The sequence below is a fragment of the Corvus moneduloides genome, chromosome 4, assembly GCF_009650955.1.
Source record: "Corvus moneduloides isolate bCorMon1 chromosome 4, bCorMon1.pri, whole genome shotgun sequence".
In the NCBI taxonomy this organism is placed as follows: domain Eukaryota; kingdom Metazoa; phylum Chordata; class Aves; order Passeriformes; family Corvidae; genus Corvus; species Corvus moneduloides.
The window spans coordinates 5,235,538-5,250,400 of NC_045479.1; the positions used below are offsets into that span (position 1 = coordinate 5,235,538).

Below are 14,863 nucleotides of genomic sequence, written 5' to 3' on the forward strand. Positions count from 1 at the left end.
GGGGCTGTGCAAACCTGTTACTCGTTCCTGATGCTCACCCCATTTCAGCTGTCTCACAGGTTTCGCACTGTTTTCACACTGCAGCACACCCACAGCCACTTTCACCTGTTCTTTGCCATAGTTTTCACCTCAAGGTCTCACACAGAGCTGTAACTCAGCCGAGTTGCCAGCTCAGGGAGTTTTCCAGCAAAGCTGAGCCCTTTGCTGGGCTTTGACCAACACCTGTGAGCACAGCGGTTTCGTATGGTTTTGTGGTGGCAAATGTCTAACTGGTGGCCAGTCTGAGTGTGCAGATAACGAGGTTTCTGTTTGTGATCCTTCTGCCGTTCCTTCTGCCATTCCTTCTGCCCTGCACTGACAACATCCACAGGTTTTCATCACCTCCTGGGTTTTAACATTTTGTGCCACCACTATTTAATAGTAGCAGCAAAGCCTGCAGTTCTGACAAGGGAACTGCAAGTGTGTGCAAGTCAGGGAAAAGTATATATACATGTGTAACTGAAAAAAACCATTCATTTTTCTTTAGGTGTTATTTTACTGAATGTTACTTGGGCTGAGCACACTGTGATTTATAATGCTGTGACAGAAATGCAGCGCTCAGCTGGCATTGTGGTGTAATTTCTTGATAACCATGGTAGAACAAATTTGCTCAATCGACAAGCAAATGTGTGGAACGTTACTTGTTATCATCCCATTAGCTTCATGGCTTATGTATAATTACACTGTATTTAAGCTGAGGGCACTCATTTTCTATTGCATGTGCTTGGTAAAAAGGAATCCAGTAGAGAAAATGTTAAGTGTGTGGTTACGCGTGAGTCACGTGTTGGACATCATGACAGGGCAGAATTTCTGTGGTGACAGCAGTGCAGAGAGCAGTTGGATCTCCTAAGTTACTGTTTAACAGGACAGGCTGTGGCTGTCAAGACCGTTCTGCAGCCCCTTAAATAGGGACAAGAGCCTGTGAGTGGCAGCGGGGCTGCCAGTGGGAAATAAGGGGCTGCAGGAAGCTGTCTTATTTTTCAGCCACTGCTGGGAGGAGGGAGCAATGTCAAAGGAGTTTTGATACCATTTACAATATTGAACAAATCTGGACATTGTTTAGAAATTTATTAGCAATTTTAAAATAACATCATTCCTTAGATAAAAATGCAATCTTACAGGAATATACATTTGTCCCACACAGAGATGACCCTATAGCTCACTGGCGGGCCATTCGCTCTAACTTTCCTCTGTTGATTTTAAAACGTGCGAGAGGGCAAGACGGACTCTGGCACTGATGACAGGCTTACATGACGGTTACAAACTGTACAGCAGTATTTACAAAAGCATTTCTGTGGGTTCATGAAAACTAGATATAAAAGTGTGGAAGGAGGTAAAGAATTGAGACAGGGAAGGGCTTGGGTGGAGGGGCAAGGGAGGGCTGGGAAGGTGGGCAGGGAGTGTAGGGAAGAGTGGGAGAGGAGGTTTGTATCTGGACTGATTTATACTTGAGAGAGGTCATTTTACAGCTCTGGGCAATTCAAATGAAGGCAAAACACTTATATTTATCAACATTTATAGCTGATGATCAGAGCAGGAAATGGTGCTCCAGGGCCTGAACTTAAGAGGTGCTGAGGAACCCCATCTTCCCTGAAGTCACTGGGAAACACCGGTACGCAGTACCTTGCTGGGCCCGACCCAAACCATGCACGGACAGTACCCCCAGACCTTAAACCCTTTCGATCCTGCAGTGCTCAGTCATTGGTGCTGATGTGAATTCAGACTGAGAGATCAACTCCTAAATGACACTTTCGTTCCTGAAACTGGACTAGATTCCAACCACTTCTTGCCAGAATTCACCCAAAGTGACTCATTCCTTGCTCTATCAAGCGGCAATTGTTTGGAGGGAGATGTCATCATTCAGAATTGATTTTTAAGGCAGTTTTATAAGTATCTCCCCTTTTTTTGTGTGTGTGTGATGCAGCAATGTTTGTCAGAGATATTTACAATCTCACTCCTCCTCCTCCAAAATCTTCCCACATTCAAACTGTCAAGACTAAATAAGCTTGAAACAATCATTTCTATGAGCAATCATAAAGTTGATGATGTTTAGATAGTATTGGCTGCCAGTCTGCCTAGGTGCTTGAGATGGGAGCAGACTGACTTTAGGATGCTTAAAATACTGAAAGCATTTCAGCCTAATTGAGAAAGCGCTAACAGAAAAACACAGGTATTTAATCACCTGAATGATGAGGCTAACAAATGGTGTCTGAGTTTGTGAGTCTGTCTCGAACAGGAAAAAGCTTTGGAAAGGGGCTGGCAGAAAAATCTGTGGTTGAATGGAGTGACGCCTGCTCTCGCCTGGGCCTGTCTCTGTCCCTGCTCCACTGGGCCTGGGATGCAGCCACTAACCCTGGCCTAAGGAAAGGACTGGGCAGAGCGCTGCCAACTTCAGGCCGCAGGAGTGGAGGCAGAGTGCCTGACATGGGCTAGGAAAACAATAGCATGGGAGTGTGGAGACAAGCTCCAGATCCTGCCTAACTAAGCCCTTGGTAATGCTAATGAAGATTCCCTCATTACATCAGTCATTGGTGCTGCTCCTCTCAATTAGCCCTTTAGAAAGGGACTAGATTAAGTTGCCTAAATGTCTCCCACCACCTGAGACCTCTGCCACGGTCTGGGGCTGAGGGCTGTGGCACCAGCCCTGGCTGGGGCAGCGCTGTGCCTCTCCCCACCAGCTGCGGCAGACCTGGCAGAGGATACTGTAGGGTATCTCAAGTGACAGCAGACAACCACATGTAGGCAACTGAGTCGAGCCCTGTGCCCCTAAAGAAGGCCTGTTTTTTATGCTCAAGTGTTAAGTTCCCCATAAGGGGGAGGAGAAGAATGGAGAATTTAACTAGAACACTAAAGTTTGTATCAGAAGAGGGGTTTTTTTCCATTCCAGTGTGATGCTACTGACTTTACTGAAAGCAGCTGGAGCCCAATCTGTCTTCAGAACAGGACATACCTGTTGCTGTACTTCTGCCCTCACCCACCCAACCTCAGGGAGCTGTAGTAGTGAGGCCATAGTGGTTTCAACTTTCCAGAAACAAAGCAGGAACAGAGGTAAAAGCTCCACGGACTGAGATCCCGTTGGAAACCTTCTGGATCCTTGGGCTTGCTCACCCAGAATAAAACTTTAAAAGTTTCACAACATTCAAAAGAAGAAAAAAAAAAATCCTGTGCAGCTATTGAGAATTATATTTCTTAGACTTCTCTGAGGAAGAAAATAAATGGGGGAAAGATATAATTAAATTTTTCAGGGCCCAGTGCTGTTTTCCACATTCTTCACCTCAATACAACCTCCCTGGCCTCTAGTGCCCTCAAGCCTTATGTTAGCAAGATGGGAACTGGGGCTTCTGATGGCCTGGAACGTTTTCTTTATATGCACTACAGTTTTCATTATGGGAACTGATAAAATCTCACCGTTAACCAAAACCCCCGACTGGATTCTCCTTCAATATTATTGTGCTCCAAATTCCCCATTCAGTGTTCCTCTCCCCCCTGCTGCCCCTGCTGTGGGGACAGTCACAACAGGACCATGGATGTATCTCAGGATACTCAGTTCTGTCTCAGTAGGGCTGCTTCACTTCAGCTCACGGGACCAGTGGGTTGGGGTTTCTCATCTACACGTACGAAGCAAGGCCTCCAACTCCATCTGTGACACAGGTGACCAACCCCACGGGCTTGGGGTCCCGCCACCTCGTCTGGTTGTGTCTGTGTGCAAACGCGCATACATTTCATACAGCAATCTGAAACTCAGGCAGAAAAGACACAGGAGCCTGGCTGAGACCCATACAACTGTTATATTGGCGTCAGTCTAAAGAAAGCAATGATACATTGCTTTGGAAATTATCAAGAAATGTAAAAAATGCATTTGCCCTTTTTTTGTTGTTGTTGTCGTCGTTGTCGTAGTCACTGGGGCAGGGTTCTGAGTCAGAAAACAAAGCAGAAATAGATGCGGTTCTGTACACGGCGCCTCTCTGGCTGTCCCTCCGTGCTGGGGTGTGGTGGGCAGGGCAAGAAAACAGATGGGACCCCTGCAGTAGCAGCAGCATCTACACCATCATTGTCCCCGTGTCCAGCTGAAGAGGCAGATGATGCACAAAAGGTCTGTGGACAACAAAACTCCAGCTCTGGATCATGAGTTCCACTTGCTTTCCCATCACGTCAGCCACACAGAAATAAGGAAGAAAAAAAGAAATGCACCCAATGTGGCTGGCCCAGTACTGTCTGGACTAATGAGCAGGAGTGATACAGGGAGGAGGTTTGCTGTTTTGTAAGAAACGTCTTTAGTCTGCAGCGTACTCTAGCAAGTCAGAGATGCTCAGAGGCAAACAGCAGATGGTTTTCCCCATTCTTTCCTTCCATGCCACTTCTCAGCCATTGGTTCCTTCCACGCTTCCATCCACAGCACAGTGATTGTACCCACCATCCACTTCCATACGCAGGGAAACGCTCCAGGAACTAAACCTGCCCCCTCCTTCCCACTGTCCCCCAGACTCTGCCTCACTCGCAGGAGGCAGCAGCTCTTTGCTCAGGCCTGTCACAATGTGCACATTGGAAGTACCTCAAATGAAAAAAAAACCCCCAAAACCGCCCTCCCCAGAAATTTGCACAGCTGGCACCAGCAATTACTAAATTTAACACCTGCCCCTCAAACTGCAAAAGTCATTTGCATTCTCTGCTAGTCATACATTTTCCACTCTGCAGCACCTACGGGGTCTTCCAGGAGAGAGCGGGGTTTCCCCTGGCCATTGTAGGCTCTGACCCCCGAGGGAGTAGCAGCTTTCACCAAGAATGCGTGGGGCACAATCCTTCCTACCATCTTCCTTCTCATCAAGAAAAATCCTAAAAGATGATCCAAAATGCTCATTGTCACCACTAATTTAGGTTAGCACTGTTTTTCAGGAGTCTTCCATTGGGAGGGTCAGATGGACTTTGCAGTGAAAGAAAATGAGTTAGGGAGCCCTTACAGGGCATTTTCAGAAACAGCCAACACGGGCCTTTCCCCCTTCAAGTACCTTTGGAGCACATCAGCACCAGCAGCAGCAAACTCAAAGGGAGACACACTTGCGTGCCTGTCTCCATACGGGGACCAGGGATGGAAGGATGGGACTGACCCACATCAGCTGGTTACATTCTCCAGGGAAGTCTTGAATTACGACTTTAATGACAGATGCTTGTACAAATGGATTTGTATTTCTCTAGTTTAAATGTATTTGGTTTTTTTCAAGGTATCTTGAGCTGATACTGGCCGGTTCAAAAAGTACAGTCAAAAATAGCCTTTGCTATTTCTCCTTTATGCCCCAGAGGATTGAGAAGAAGAAGAAGAGTGTTACAAAAATAATGTAATCAATGTATGCAATGAAGGGTGTTCTCGGACATCTGCAGAAGCTCAAGATTTGAATCAAAGTTTAGCTCTGAGTCAGATCACACCTTGGAGCTCAGAACTGGTCTGCAAGTTTGTGAATCATCCTGAGGAGGGAGAAAAAACAGCAGTAGTCTAGACAAAAATCGGTTGCATAAAATCTAACAATACGTGCCTGTTTTTTCAGCCTCTCTCCGGGGTTAGGGCCAACCTTCAGTGTGAGAGAATCGAGAGAGTTTCACACTTACTAGTCAGGAATATGGCTGGGACATGCTGTGCTGCCAGATGTTTTGTGACTTAGTATCTGACCCATCCACTAAAGTCTGGGAAGAGGACTGAGACCATGCATAGGAACACCAAAAAGTCACTTGGCACCTGCATCTTGACCAGACTGCAGCAATTCTCTTAATAAAGATCCAGAGCTCTCTCCCTCAGCTTTTAGTCCTCTGCTTTTAGGGTTAGATAACTTTACTTTGCCAACTATTCTTGCATTTCTTATCCCCGGATCCTGCTATAATTGATCAGGGTTTAGCTGTTTAATAAAATAATTTTGAAGCCAGATATTCCCTCCCCACTCCTGGAATTGCTGGTGCCAGCTGAACATGTAGGATGGATCTGCCAAATGGGCTTGAGGGTCTTGCCACCCTCGAGTGGGACAAGACCTTTAGAGGAACTGAGCAAAAGGAAAGAAAACAAAGCCTGAATAAAATGTCCCAGTCTCTGGAAGAAAGATTCTCTACCAATAAAGTCATCGTGCACGTTAAAAGGGAGCAAGGAAGAAGGAAAATGAACACAAGATATGCAAAATCAGTAACGTTCAACCTGTCAGTGGATTGCAGAATAGTTACTTACACCAGGTACACTTTGTTCATTGTACAAATTAAAAAAGGAAAAAAAAAAAAAAATAGTACCCTTTCCCCAACCACACGTAAAAAAGCACTTAAAAGTTCAAAGGTAAAGCTTGGCACATTCCAAATACGAAATGATTCACTTGACATGCAGCAAAATATACAAGAAGTGATTCTTTTTTTTTCTTTTTTTTTTTTAAACAAACTTAATTCAATTCATTATCTTTGCTTGGCACAATTGCAATTCATTTTAAAAAAATATTTGAAAAATACTGAAACTGACCTGAATTCAAGTATAACGGTTTCTTCAACAGAAACATTATCAATGCAATAAAACATCACACGGAATATATCGAAGCGTAACGTCTTCTGGTTTGTTTTTTTTGTTTGTTTTTTGTTTGTTGTTTCCCCCCACCCCGGTAATTTTTCTTTTCTATACAGTTTTAATGCCAACACAACTTACAATTTTATTTTAAAATTAATATTATTGCATTGTTTTTGCATATCTTGTGGAACAGAAAATGCAAAGTTACTGATTCCCTTTTCGAAAGCAGAGACAGTGGTTTGTTTTTGCATTCGAATGGCCCCAGATACAGATCTCCTGCAGCTCAAACCAGGATGTGGAGAACTGCACTTACACGCACACACGCGCACACACTCGCTCCTGTTGCTCCCACACTCACAGATACACTTAGCACTAAAAAGAACCCAAATCAATCACTCAAATGTGCAAGACTATATCAAGTGCATTGCCTACTATCTTTAAATTATAAAACAACAACAAAAAAAGGTTTCAGTTACTAGTAAATAAAATTACAAATTCTCGGTGTACATAATGGTTGGTAAAACTCATCTATCATTATACTTCTACCAAATTCCAATGGAGAAGCCCCCCCCACCCCCCAGTTTAAATAATACAACATGATCAAACCAATTTAACATCTGCAAAGGTGAAAATAAAACCAAAACAAAAAAGGTAGGTGATTACAAAATGCTGTAAACACTCCCTTCTCCCTCAAAAAAATAATAATAATAAAATAGTCAAAATAAAAACTGCAACATGCTTTCAAGAAAATACCAAACTGCGAAACAATAACTCTGCACAGGCCCGGCGGCCCCTGGGCCCCGCCGCCATGCCTGCTCTCCCATTGGCTGGCACAGTTGGCGTGCTGAGCTCTGACTGGCCGGCAGGAGACCGCCTGAGCTCTGATTGGCTGGCGAGTGACTGCCCGAGGTCTGATTGGCCGGCAGGGGCTGCTGCCGGAGTCTCAGCAGGGCTGGGTTGCGCCTCGGGCGCCCGCGGGCTTCTCCTGCTTCCTCCTCCCCGTGGCCGTGTGGGAATCCACAGCAGAAGTCTTCCTCTCCTTCTGAATCAAAGGGCCTTGGCTTTATGGAGACGGTGAGGCTCATACAGAATATGTGCAAAATGATTTTTACAAGCAAAGTTGAAAGACACCCGTTTGGCGCAGGGTCCTTTTGGCTAGGGCCATCCACAGGAAGCTGAGGTTCCCCTTCGTGCTCCAGAGGCAGCTGTCGTTCCTTGTGCAGGGACTGAAAAAAAGAGGGAGCTGGCTCTCCTCCTCTTCTTCTCCTCCTCCTCACTCTTCCTTCATGGACACGTGCTGGGGTTATATCCGCTCCTGAAAAGCTTTCTTACACCACCCAACTCTGCGACTCGTCCCAACAGAAATGAATGAAGAACGCTGTTCCGGTTACTCCAGGTCACGAGAACAGTGAGGCACTTCTGAAACAAACCCATTAGGAACATTGAAACAAATAAAAAACCAGCATCGCTTCCAGCCCTGGCAACTACAGGCTGCTGATATAAATCCTGCTGTCCTTGAGCTCCTCCTGACTTATCCTACAATCCGGGTTCTGCACCTCTTCCTCTTCCTCTCCTGCACTGTCCTGCCCTGGGTCCCTGCAGTTAGCAAAAGGCAAGAGGTTGCCATTGGGGCTCTGCTTGCTGTTACCATTGAGAATGTTGTCTGCTGCATTTTCCATCTCTTCTATCGTCATGTCGCAGGCGTCTGCGAGCTCCTGGGTTGTGACCTCAATGAACTTTGGATCTTGAGCAAACTGCATCAGTCCTTCCGAAATCAAGACCTTCAAAAGCAGGTGGGGAACCAGAACACAAAGACACGCGTTAGTACTCTGCAGCACCAACCCCGTCACACCTCTAACACAACCCTCTTTGCTGCTGTGTTCCTTCTCCCATTCATGCTGCTACACCCCTGCTGGGAGCTGGGCTCTCCTACTCCTGCCACTGTGGGCAGCAGTGGATCTGTCGCCCAGCTCTTCCGAGGGCCATGTTTCTAGCGGACACCGTGTCCTTCGAGAGTGTGCATTCTTACCGCTTCCACCAGGCTGCTGGCGCTGCCGTGGAGCTGCCGGCTGCTCCCTGCGGTCTGGCTGGGCACGGTCAGGGACACCGGCCGGGCTCTCCTGGGGCTGCCGCCGCTCTCAGGGTACCGGGAGCCGCAGTGGACGGACGGCAAGCTGCTGTTGAGCTTCTCCGAGGACTCTGCCCCGTCGAGGCGCAGGGTTGGGATGGTCTGTTGCGGCCAGCCCCGGTTGCAGGGCGTGGCCGGGGGCGTAGCACACAGCCGAGAGAACATGGTGGGGGAATGGCTTCGCTGGAGCAGGGGACTCAGGCCGGCCACTGCTAATGCCTGTGGACAGAGGAGGGACAAGGTGAATGAGAGCTTGCAGGGCTGGAACAAGGAGGTGCTGAAGAAACCATCCGAGAAAGGTCTGGAGAGTCTCGAGGCTTGTGAAAACAGCTGCCGACTCCTTGAAGGGTTTAGATGTGTGCTGCAAACTCATTTTGCAAGCTTTCCTTTAAATGGTGTACCCTGTGCTAGTGCCAAGCACTGGATTGGAAACTTTCAGAACTGCAGCTCTTCAGCCTGGGAGCCACGGCACTGCCAGGAGGGATGCAGCCCCATTCCCCTGGCACTGCCAGGAGGGATGCAGCCTCATTCCCACGGCACTGCCAGGAGGGATGCAGCCCCATTCCCACGGCACTGCCAGGAGGGATGCAGCCCCATTCCCCTGGCACTGCCAGGAGGGATGCAGCCCCATTCCCCTGGCACTGCCAGGAGGGATGCAGCCTCATTCCCACGGCACTGCCAGGAGGGATGCAGCCCCATTCCCACGGCACTGCCAGAAACATTACCTCTTCTCTAGTGGGGGAGACAGCAACTAATTTTCCCACCACTGACACCACACATAGCACAGGCTTTTACTACCAGTTGCTGTTTTAAGTGTCTACTGATGATATTTACTGATACCAGATGTGAATTTTAGATGTGTGTGCAGTTGGCAATAACTTTAAATCCACCACGGGATTTTAAGGCATCTGCTGTTGGTGGGAGGATCAATATCTGATGATTATACTTTCAGCCATCCAGTCCTTCCTCTAGTCATATACACAACCCCTGAGTCATCCAGCCTCCTCTTATAACAAATTCTCAGGAAGCCTCTTGTTGCACAGGGCTGATCTGATGCCTTATTGATGGTGACTGCTTCCTTGTTCTATGAGCAAGACTGTCAGAGTCATAAGCTCATCTCAGACAGCTCATGGCTGAGCAATGAAATAAACGCATAGAAAATGCAAAAGCACGTGGATTGTGTTGTGTTCAGGCTGGTGTTAGGCTCACCCAGCTTCAGCTATGGGGAAGCTCTGTGTTTAGTCTAAGCTAGCTGTGCAGAGAGGCACTGGCAAGCCTCCCTTCTCTTCAATGCCTGCCTGAAAACGCTGCCTCAAAGACATGAGTTACACAAGACTTAAACTTGCCTTTTGGTGATGCTCCTTCCCTCCATGGCCCACAGTGGGACTGAACTGAATAACTTAAACCAGACAGCTCACTTTAAGCTATCTAATGTTCAGTGAAGCTCAGTCCATCTGCCACTGAAGTCCTTGGGAACTGATAACTATGTTGTGCTGGTGGCTTCAGTGTCAGGTAAACAACAGAATTAATTATTAGTCACCTGAAAGTTCACCAAGGCTTTCTCAGAAATTAGATGTCAGACTCCTATGAAATTTCAGTGAGGAAGAAAGCCCTTAAAACTTCTTCTGAATAAGTTATGCCCTGCAGGCTCTGATGGCCTCAGCACATCCCTTAAACAGCCAGGACTTCAAGGAGAGACCTAGATCTGTCAGGCAGGGCAACGGAACCAATTTTTCAGCTTGTTGGCAGAAACATATACAAAATGTTTTATCAAAAATGTAAGGTTCTGAGGAAGCTGAAAGAAGCTCTGTGGGATTGCTTTGAGCTTCAGCTGCATACATTTACATATCGTGATGTACAGGTATTCTATGAGAACACCTCTTCAAGCATTCACAGCAACAGAATCCATTAGGCTTAGCAGAGGCAACCTTTCCACTCTGTGGTCTTATTTTAGGCACTGTTAACATTTTTGTAAGCATGCAAACATTGCTGAGTGTTGTCAGCTGGTAGCCAGATGCCTCTGTCAGGGTAGCCCTTCGGTCTGGTTGAGTGACACTTGTGTGGGCAGAGCCCCATCCCTCCAGGACTGCCTGGTGGGTTGAGGAAGGGTGAAGTAGCTCCATCTTATTTGTAGAGGTTGGAGGGAGGTGATTCTGTCAGCTGTGTGGGCTGAGAGGGCTGGGAGGCCTGTGTTCCCTCTGCCTGGCCTGCCATGGGAGGGCTGTTGCTGCTGTGGTGAACGTGGGAAGCTGTTTCCTGACCAATCCTCCCTGCTCCAACACATTTTCTGGTTGTCCCTGCCACAGCTGTACCTCTCTGCAGACCACTGCTTTCTGGAGCACAAGAATTAAAGGATAACTCTCTGGAAGTGGAGGTGAGAAAAGCCAAGGAGCCTCAAGCCCACTCCTTTCTCACTCCTCTGACTTCTCACTCTTCCCATTCCTGCTGTGTGGCATTTTCTGCCCTCGTGGCAGCCTAAAGAGGTGGCAAGGCCATTCTGCCCTGCCTGGGTGGACTGCACAGAGCAGGATGCCGCACTTGCAAGGCTGGCACTGCCATCTGCACTTGTTTCTTTTATGGTGACAAAAAGTGGCATTGTCAAACCAACAGACACAGCTCTCCTTTGGAGTCTGACAGCTGGCTAATCATCTAGGTACGTGCCCAAGCATACATTTGCTAGGCTGCTGAACACAGTTACAAAGGGCTTAAGAAGCTGATTGATTATGTGTAATCAGTTTATGTTTTAAAATGGTTAATTACGCTTACTGGTTACCTTTAATTAATATGAAAGTAGACTGTGCACAGTTCATTCATGTGCATACTGCCATCAAAGCCAGTGTAATTGTGCTGCAGCATGCAATTTGGGTAGTTGTTTTCATCTTTTTGCTAGTATTTTATTTTATTCTTTCATGGGCATCAGAAAATGATAACTGTGGCTGACTGCAAGGGACATATTCCTGTAGCATTCTGGGAATGATAGAAGTCCTGAGTGCTAAAACCTGGGCCTTTGGTGTGGGTGAGAATCTATCCCAAATGGTTTTTAAGCAGTGGGTTGGGACGCTCTGGGGCGGCACTGCAGCTGGCTGTGTGGTTATTAACACTCACCTGTGTGGTTATTAACACTCACCTGATGATGGACCAGATGCAAAGGCAGGACTGTCTTCTGCGAGACGTCCACGCCCTGGTTTTTCTGTCTTTTCAAACACTCTAAGTGAAAAGATGCTCTTCGACCTGAAACAGCAACCACACACAATGTGTTCATCACTCATAATACACCACAGGTCATCTGCTTCCAGTTTCTTTTAGTGCAGCCCCACTGGACATACAGCAAAGACACACATGCTTTAGGCTCTGTCCAGTTTCCCTCAACACTCTCCACAGCAAATGTATTTACAGAAAGCACTCGGGCATCACGAACCAATCAACGCTACCTTCCAAGCAAGCTGCAAGGTGGGGTTCTGAACACTTTTCTCCTTTAGAGCACATGCAGCTGATTTCCCTCCTGAGCAGTGGCAGTGCTCTCAGACCTCTGTGACTGGGGCAAAGCCCTCACCAGGATGGTGGCAGCTGAGGCTCCGGAGCTGTGCTGGCTGTACACAACACGCAGACACTGCTCAGGTGGCACTGGAGCCCTGCTTGCATGTGATCTGTGTCCCTCAGCTGCCAGACATACCCCAGTGTACGAGACTGTGTCTAGAGCAAGGTCGAGTGGAACTGAATTAATCAGTGGTGAATTTACTGGTGAATGGAAGGTGACTTAGACAGACGTGAAGCATTTTCAGAATTTGGAAGGAAGGAAAAAAAAAATACTTTAGAGGGAGCTGTTGAAACGGTCACATTGTTTACTTGCTATAAAATTAAACTTTACTTCTCTAAATATGAGAAAGGTACTCCCAATGAGGAATTAAAAACTACTGAAAAGTATGTTTATGATGAAGTGTTTTAGTTCTGAAAAATGGCAAATAAATCCAATATTAAAGATTCAATACATGGCACGCTAAAATATTTTGTGGTCTTCTTGATTTTGTTGACATTTTTCTAACGAAGAAAAGAAAATTAGAATTCTGAAAATAGTAAGTATCTAATATTGGTTTGTTGAGAAAAAGCTCTCTCAGGGTTAGAGAAAATATGTTATAACCCAGAGAATGAATATTACAATGCAGGTTAAAAGTACTTCCTCTTTCTAGAGAAAAAACCCAACTAGTAAAATGAGTATGACATCAACGTATAAATATTCACTGGAATGTAGTTAGTATCAAGGGCTGACTACCTTACAGATAGATATAAAGTTGTCATTGCCTAATATTTTAAGATTTGAAATAAAGTAAATGTTATTAGAACACTCAGGCATCCTGATGGATTTGAGTGAAGACTCAGTAGCCTCACTTTAAACATATCTAGTCTGTCACTGTTATTCTGTAAAAATGTATTTTATATACATGATTCTTTTTAGTTTCTCCCTTCAATGCCCTTCTTCGCCACACCAATACTCAGAAAAAGGTTGAAAATGTTATACCTAAAAGAGTTCATTTTCTCACAGACTCTCTTGATACTTCATAAAACCTTGTGATTCATGGGTTTCACCTGACAGTGAGGCACTTGCAAATCTCCAGGTACAATTAGATCAGAAGGCAAATTTATGTTGTATTAACTTAATCTGACATTCAGTGTGTTCCTGGTAGCAGAGAAAGGAGACAATCTCTCATTTCTCCTTGCTGAATACACAGAGCAGAACACCACAGACTCAAGGCTCACCCACTCGGTGACTCCCTGGTGATTGTTTGGAGAGTCTACAGTTCTCAAATAAACGGCCCTAATTCACAGGCAGGCTTAATCAAACAGATCACAGGGACTGTCCAAACAGCCACAGGTTCATCTGCTGACTGAGTGTGAAGCCAGCAGAGCCATGTGCCTGATCAGGATTGTCTGCACATCCTGGGATTCCTGGTCTCACAAGCTGAATGCAGCAAACAGCAACACCCGTGCCCACACAGGCTGGGATTCCTGCAGGGAGATGTGGGAACTTCACCAAGGTAGAAGAAACCCAGCCCAGCCCTGCTGGGAGGTTACCTAGTGCTGAGGAGCACAGAAACCCCTTCTTCGGAGAGTGCCGGGTGTCCTCTCCTTTGTTGTTTTCTGGTGGAGTGAGTTGTCTGTTTTCATCATCTTGGTATGCAAGCCTGGGAAGGAGAGCAGAGGCAATTAGAAAAGCAGCTGATACTGGGCAGAATAAGCCCTTTTCCAGCAAGGAGGCCAGGAAGATCATGCTAGCAAAGGGATGCAAGAGTGAGCTAGCTTCAAACTGTTACTGGTCCAGGAGCAGTAACAAGAGACTGTGAGACAGAGAACCCTCTGAAAATGAGGTCTGGGAACATCAGGAGGTAGAAGGGAATGTGGGGGAGGCCCTGCAGATCCAGATGTCTCATTCAGAGAATCCTAGGTGAAAGATACCCTTTTCAATATTACTTCTAGGGCTGAACTGCACTTTTTAAAAAAATTGTTTTCTGATATTTGAGTTGTCTGACTCAAATTTTCTGACCTTCCCCCATAAATTGAAACTTTTATAGAAAAAGTCACCTCTTCCCACCTCTCCCCCTTAATTAAAGAACCACCCAAACACCTTGACTAAAGCTGCAAAGCTCACATTTCGGTAGAGAGCAGACTTGGTTCACTACAGTACTCAATGTCTTCATTCAAATTTTCGTCATAAGTCTCATCCTGAGACACTTCCTCTTGGCAAACAATTGCCAGCTGGCTGTCTCTGGAACTGGAGCTAATGAGCAAAAAAGACAAGTCAAGATATGGAGATGGTAAAGACAACCTGTTACAAAGACAAGAATGACAGGCTCCATCTGTCTCCGTTTATTATAATGCTGAAGAGCCATCATAGAAAAATCAATGACTGAGCAGAGCTACAGAGTTCACAAATACAAGGCAACAACCTTTGTCTGTGTCCTCTTTCACAGGATGAGTTTCTTAAACCAGTGCTGAACAACACTGTAAATGTATTTTGTCATTTGTGACTACCCGTACTCTATTAATGTGCACATCACACTGACCACGTTTCCAAAGATACACCTCACTGAACTCACAGTAAAATCTGAGATGGGCTCTCAGCAATAAGCTTTTTCCCTTGTTGCAAAAAACTTGGTTATGGATTTCAGAGAAGC

The 14,863-nt window shown here is 46.1% G+C and overlaps 1 protein-coding gene across 20 annotated transcripts in view; it reads right to left on the reverse strand.

Moving 5' to 3' along the window:
- Positions 1-1,090: 1,090 nt before the first annotated feature.
- CACNA1C (calcium voltage-gated channel subunit alpha1 C) overlaps positions 1,091-14,863 on the reverse strand; it is a 465,854-nt gene continuing 452,081 nt past the window's right edge. For all 20 annotated transcript variants that reach the window (XM_032106990.1, XM_032106978.1, XM_032106993.1 and 17 more), the window contains 5 exons: positions 14,338-14,466; positions 13,764-13,873; positions 11,821-11,924; positions 8,595-8,912; positions 1,091-8,346 (listed from right to left, as the gene is read on the reverse strand). In XM_032106990.1, coding sequence (XP_031962881.1) covers positions 8,050-8,346; positions 8,595-8,912; positions 11,821-11,924; positions 13,764-13,873; positions 14,338-14,466 — 958 coding nt within the window. In that variant the 3' untranslated portion in view covers positions 1,091-8,049. The remainder of the gene's footprint in view (positions 8,347-8,594; positions 8,913-11,820; positions 11,925-13,763; positions 13,874-14,337; positions 14,467-14,863) is intronic.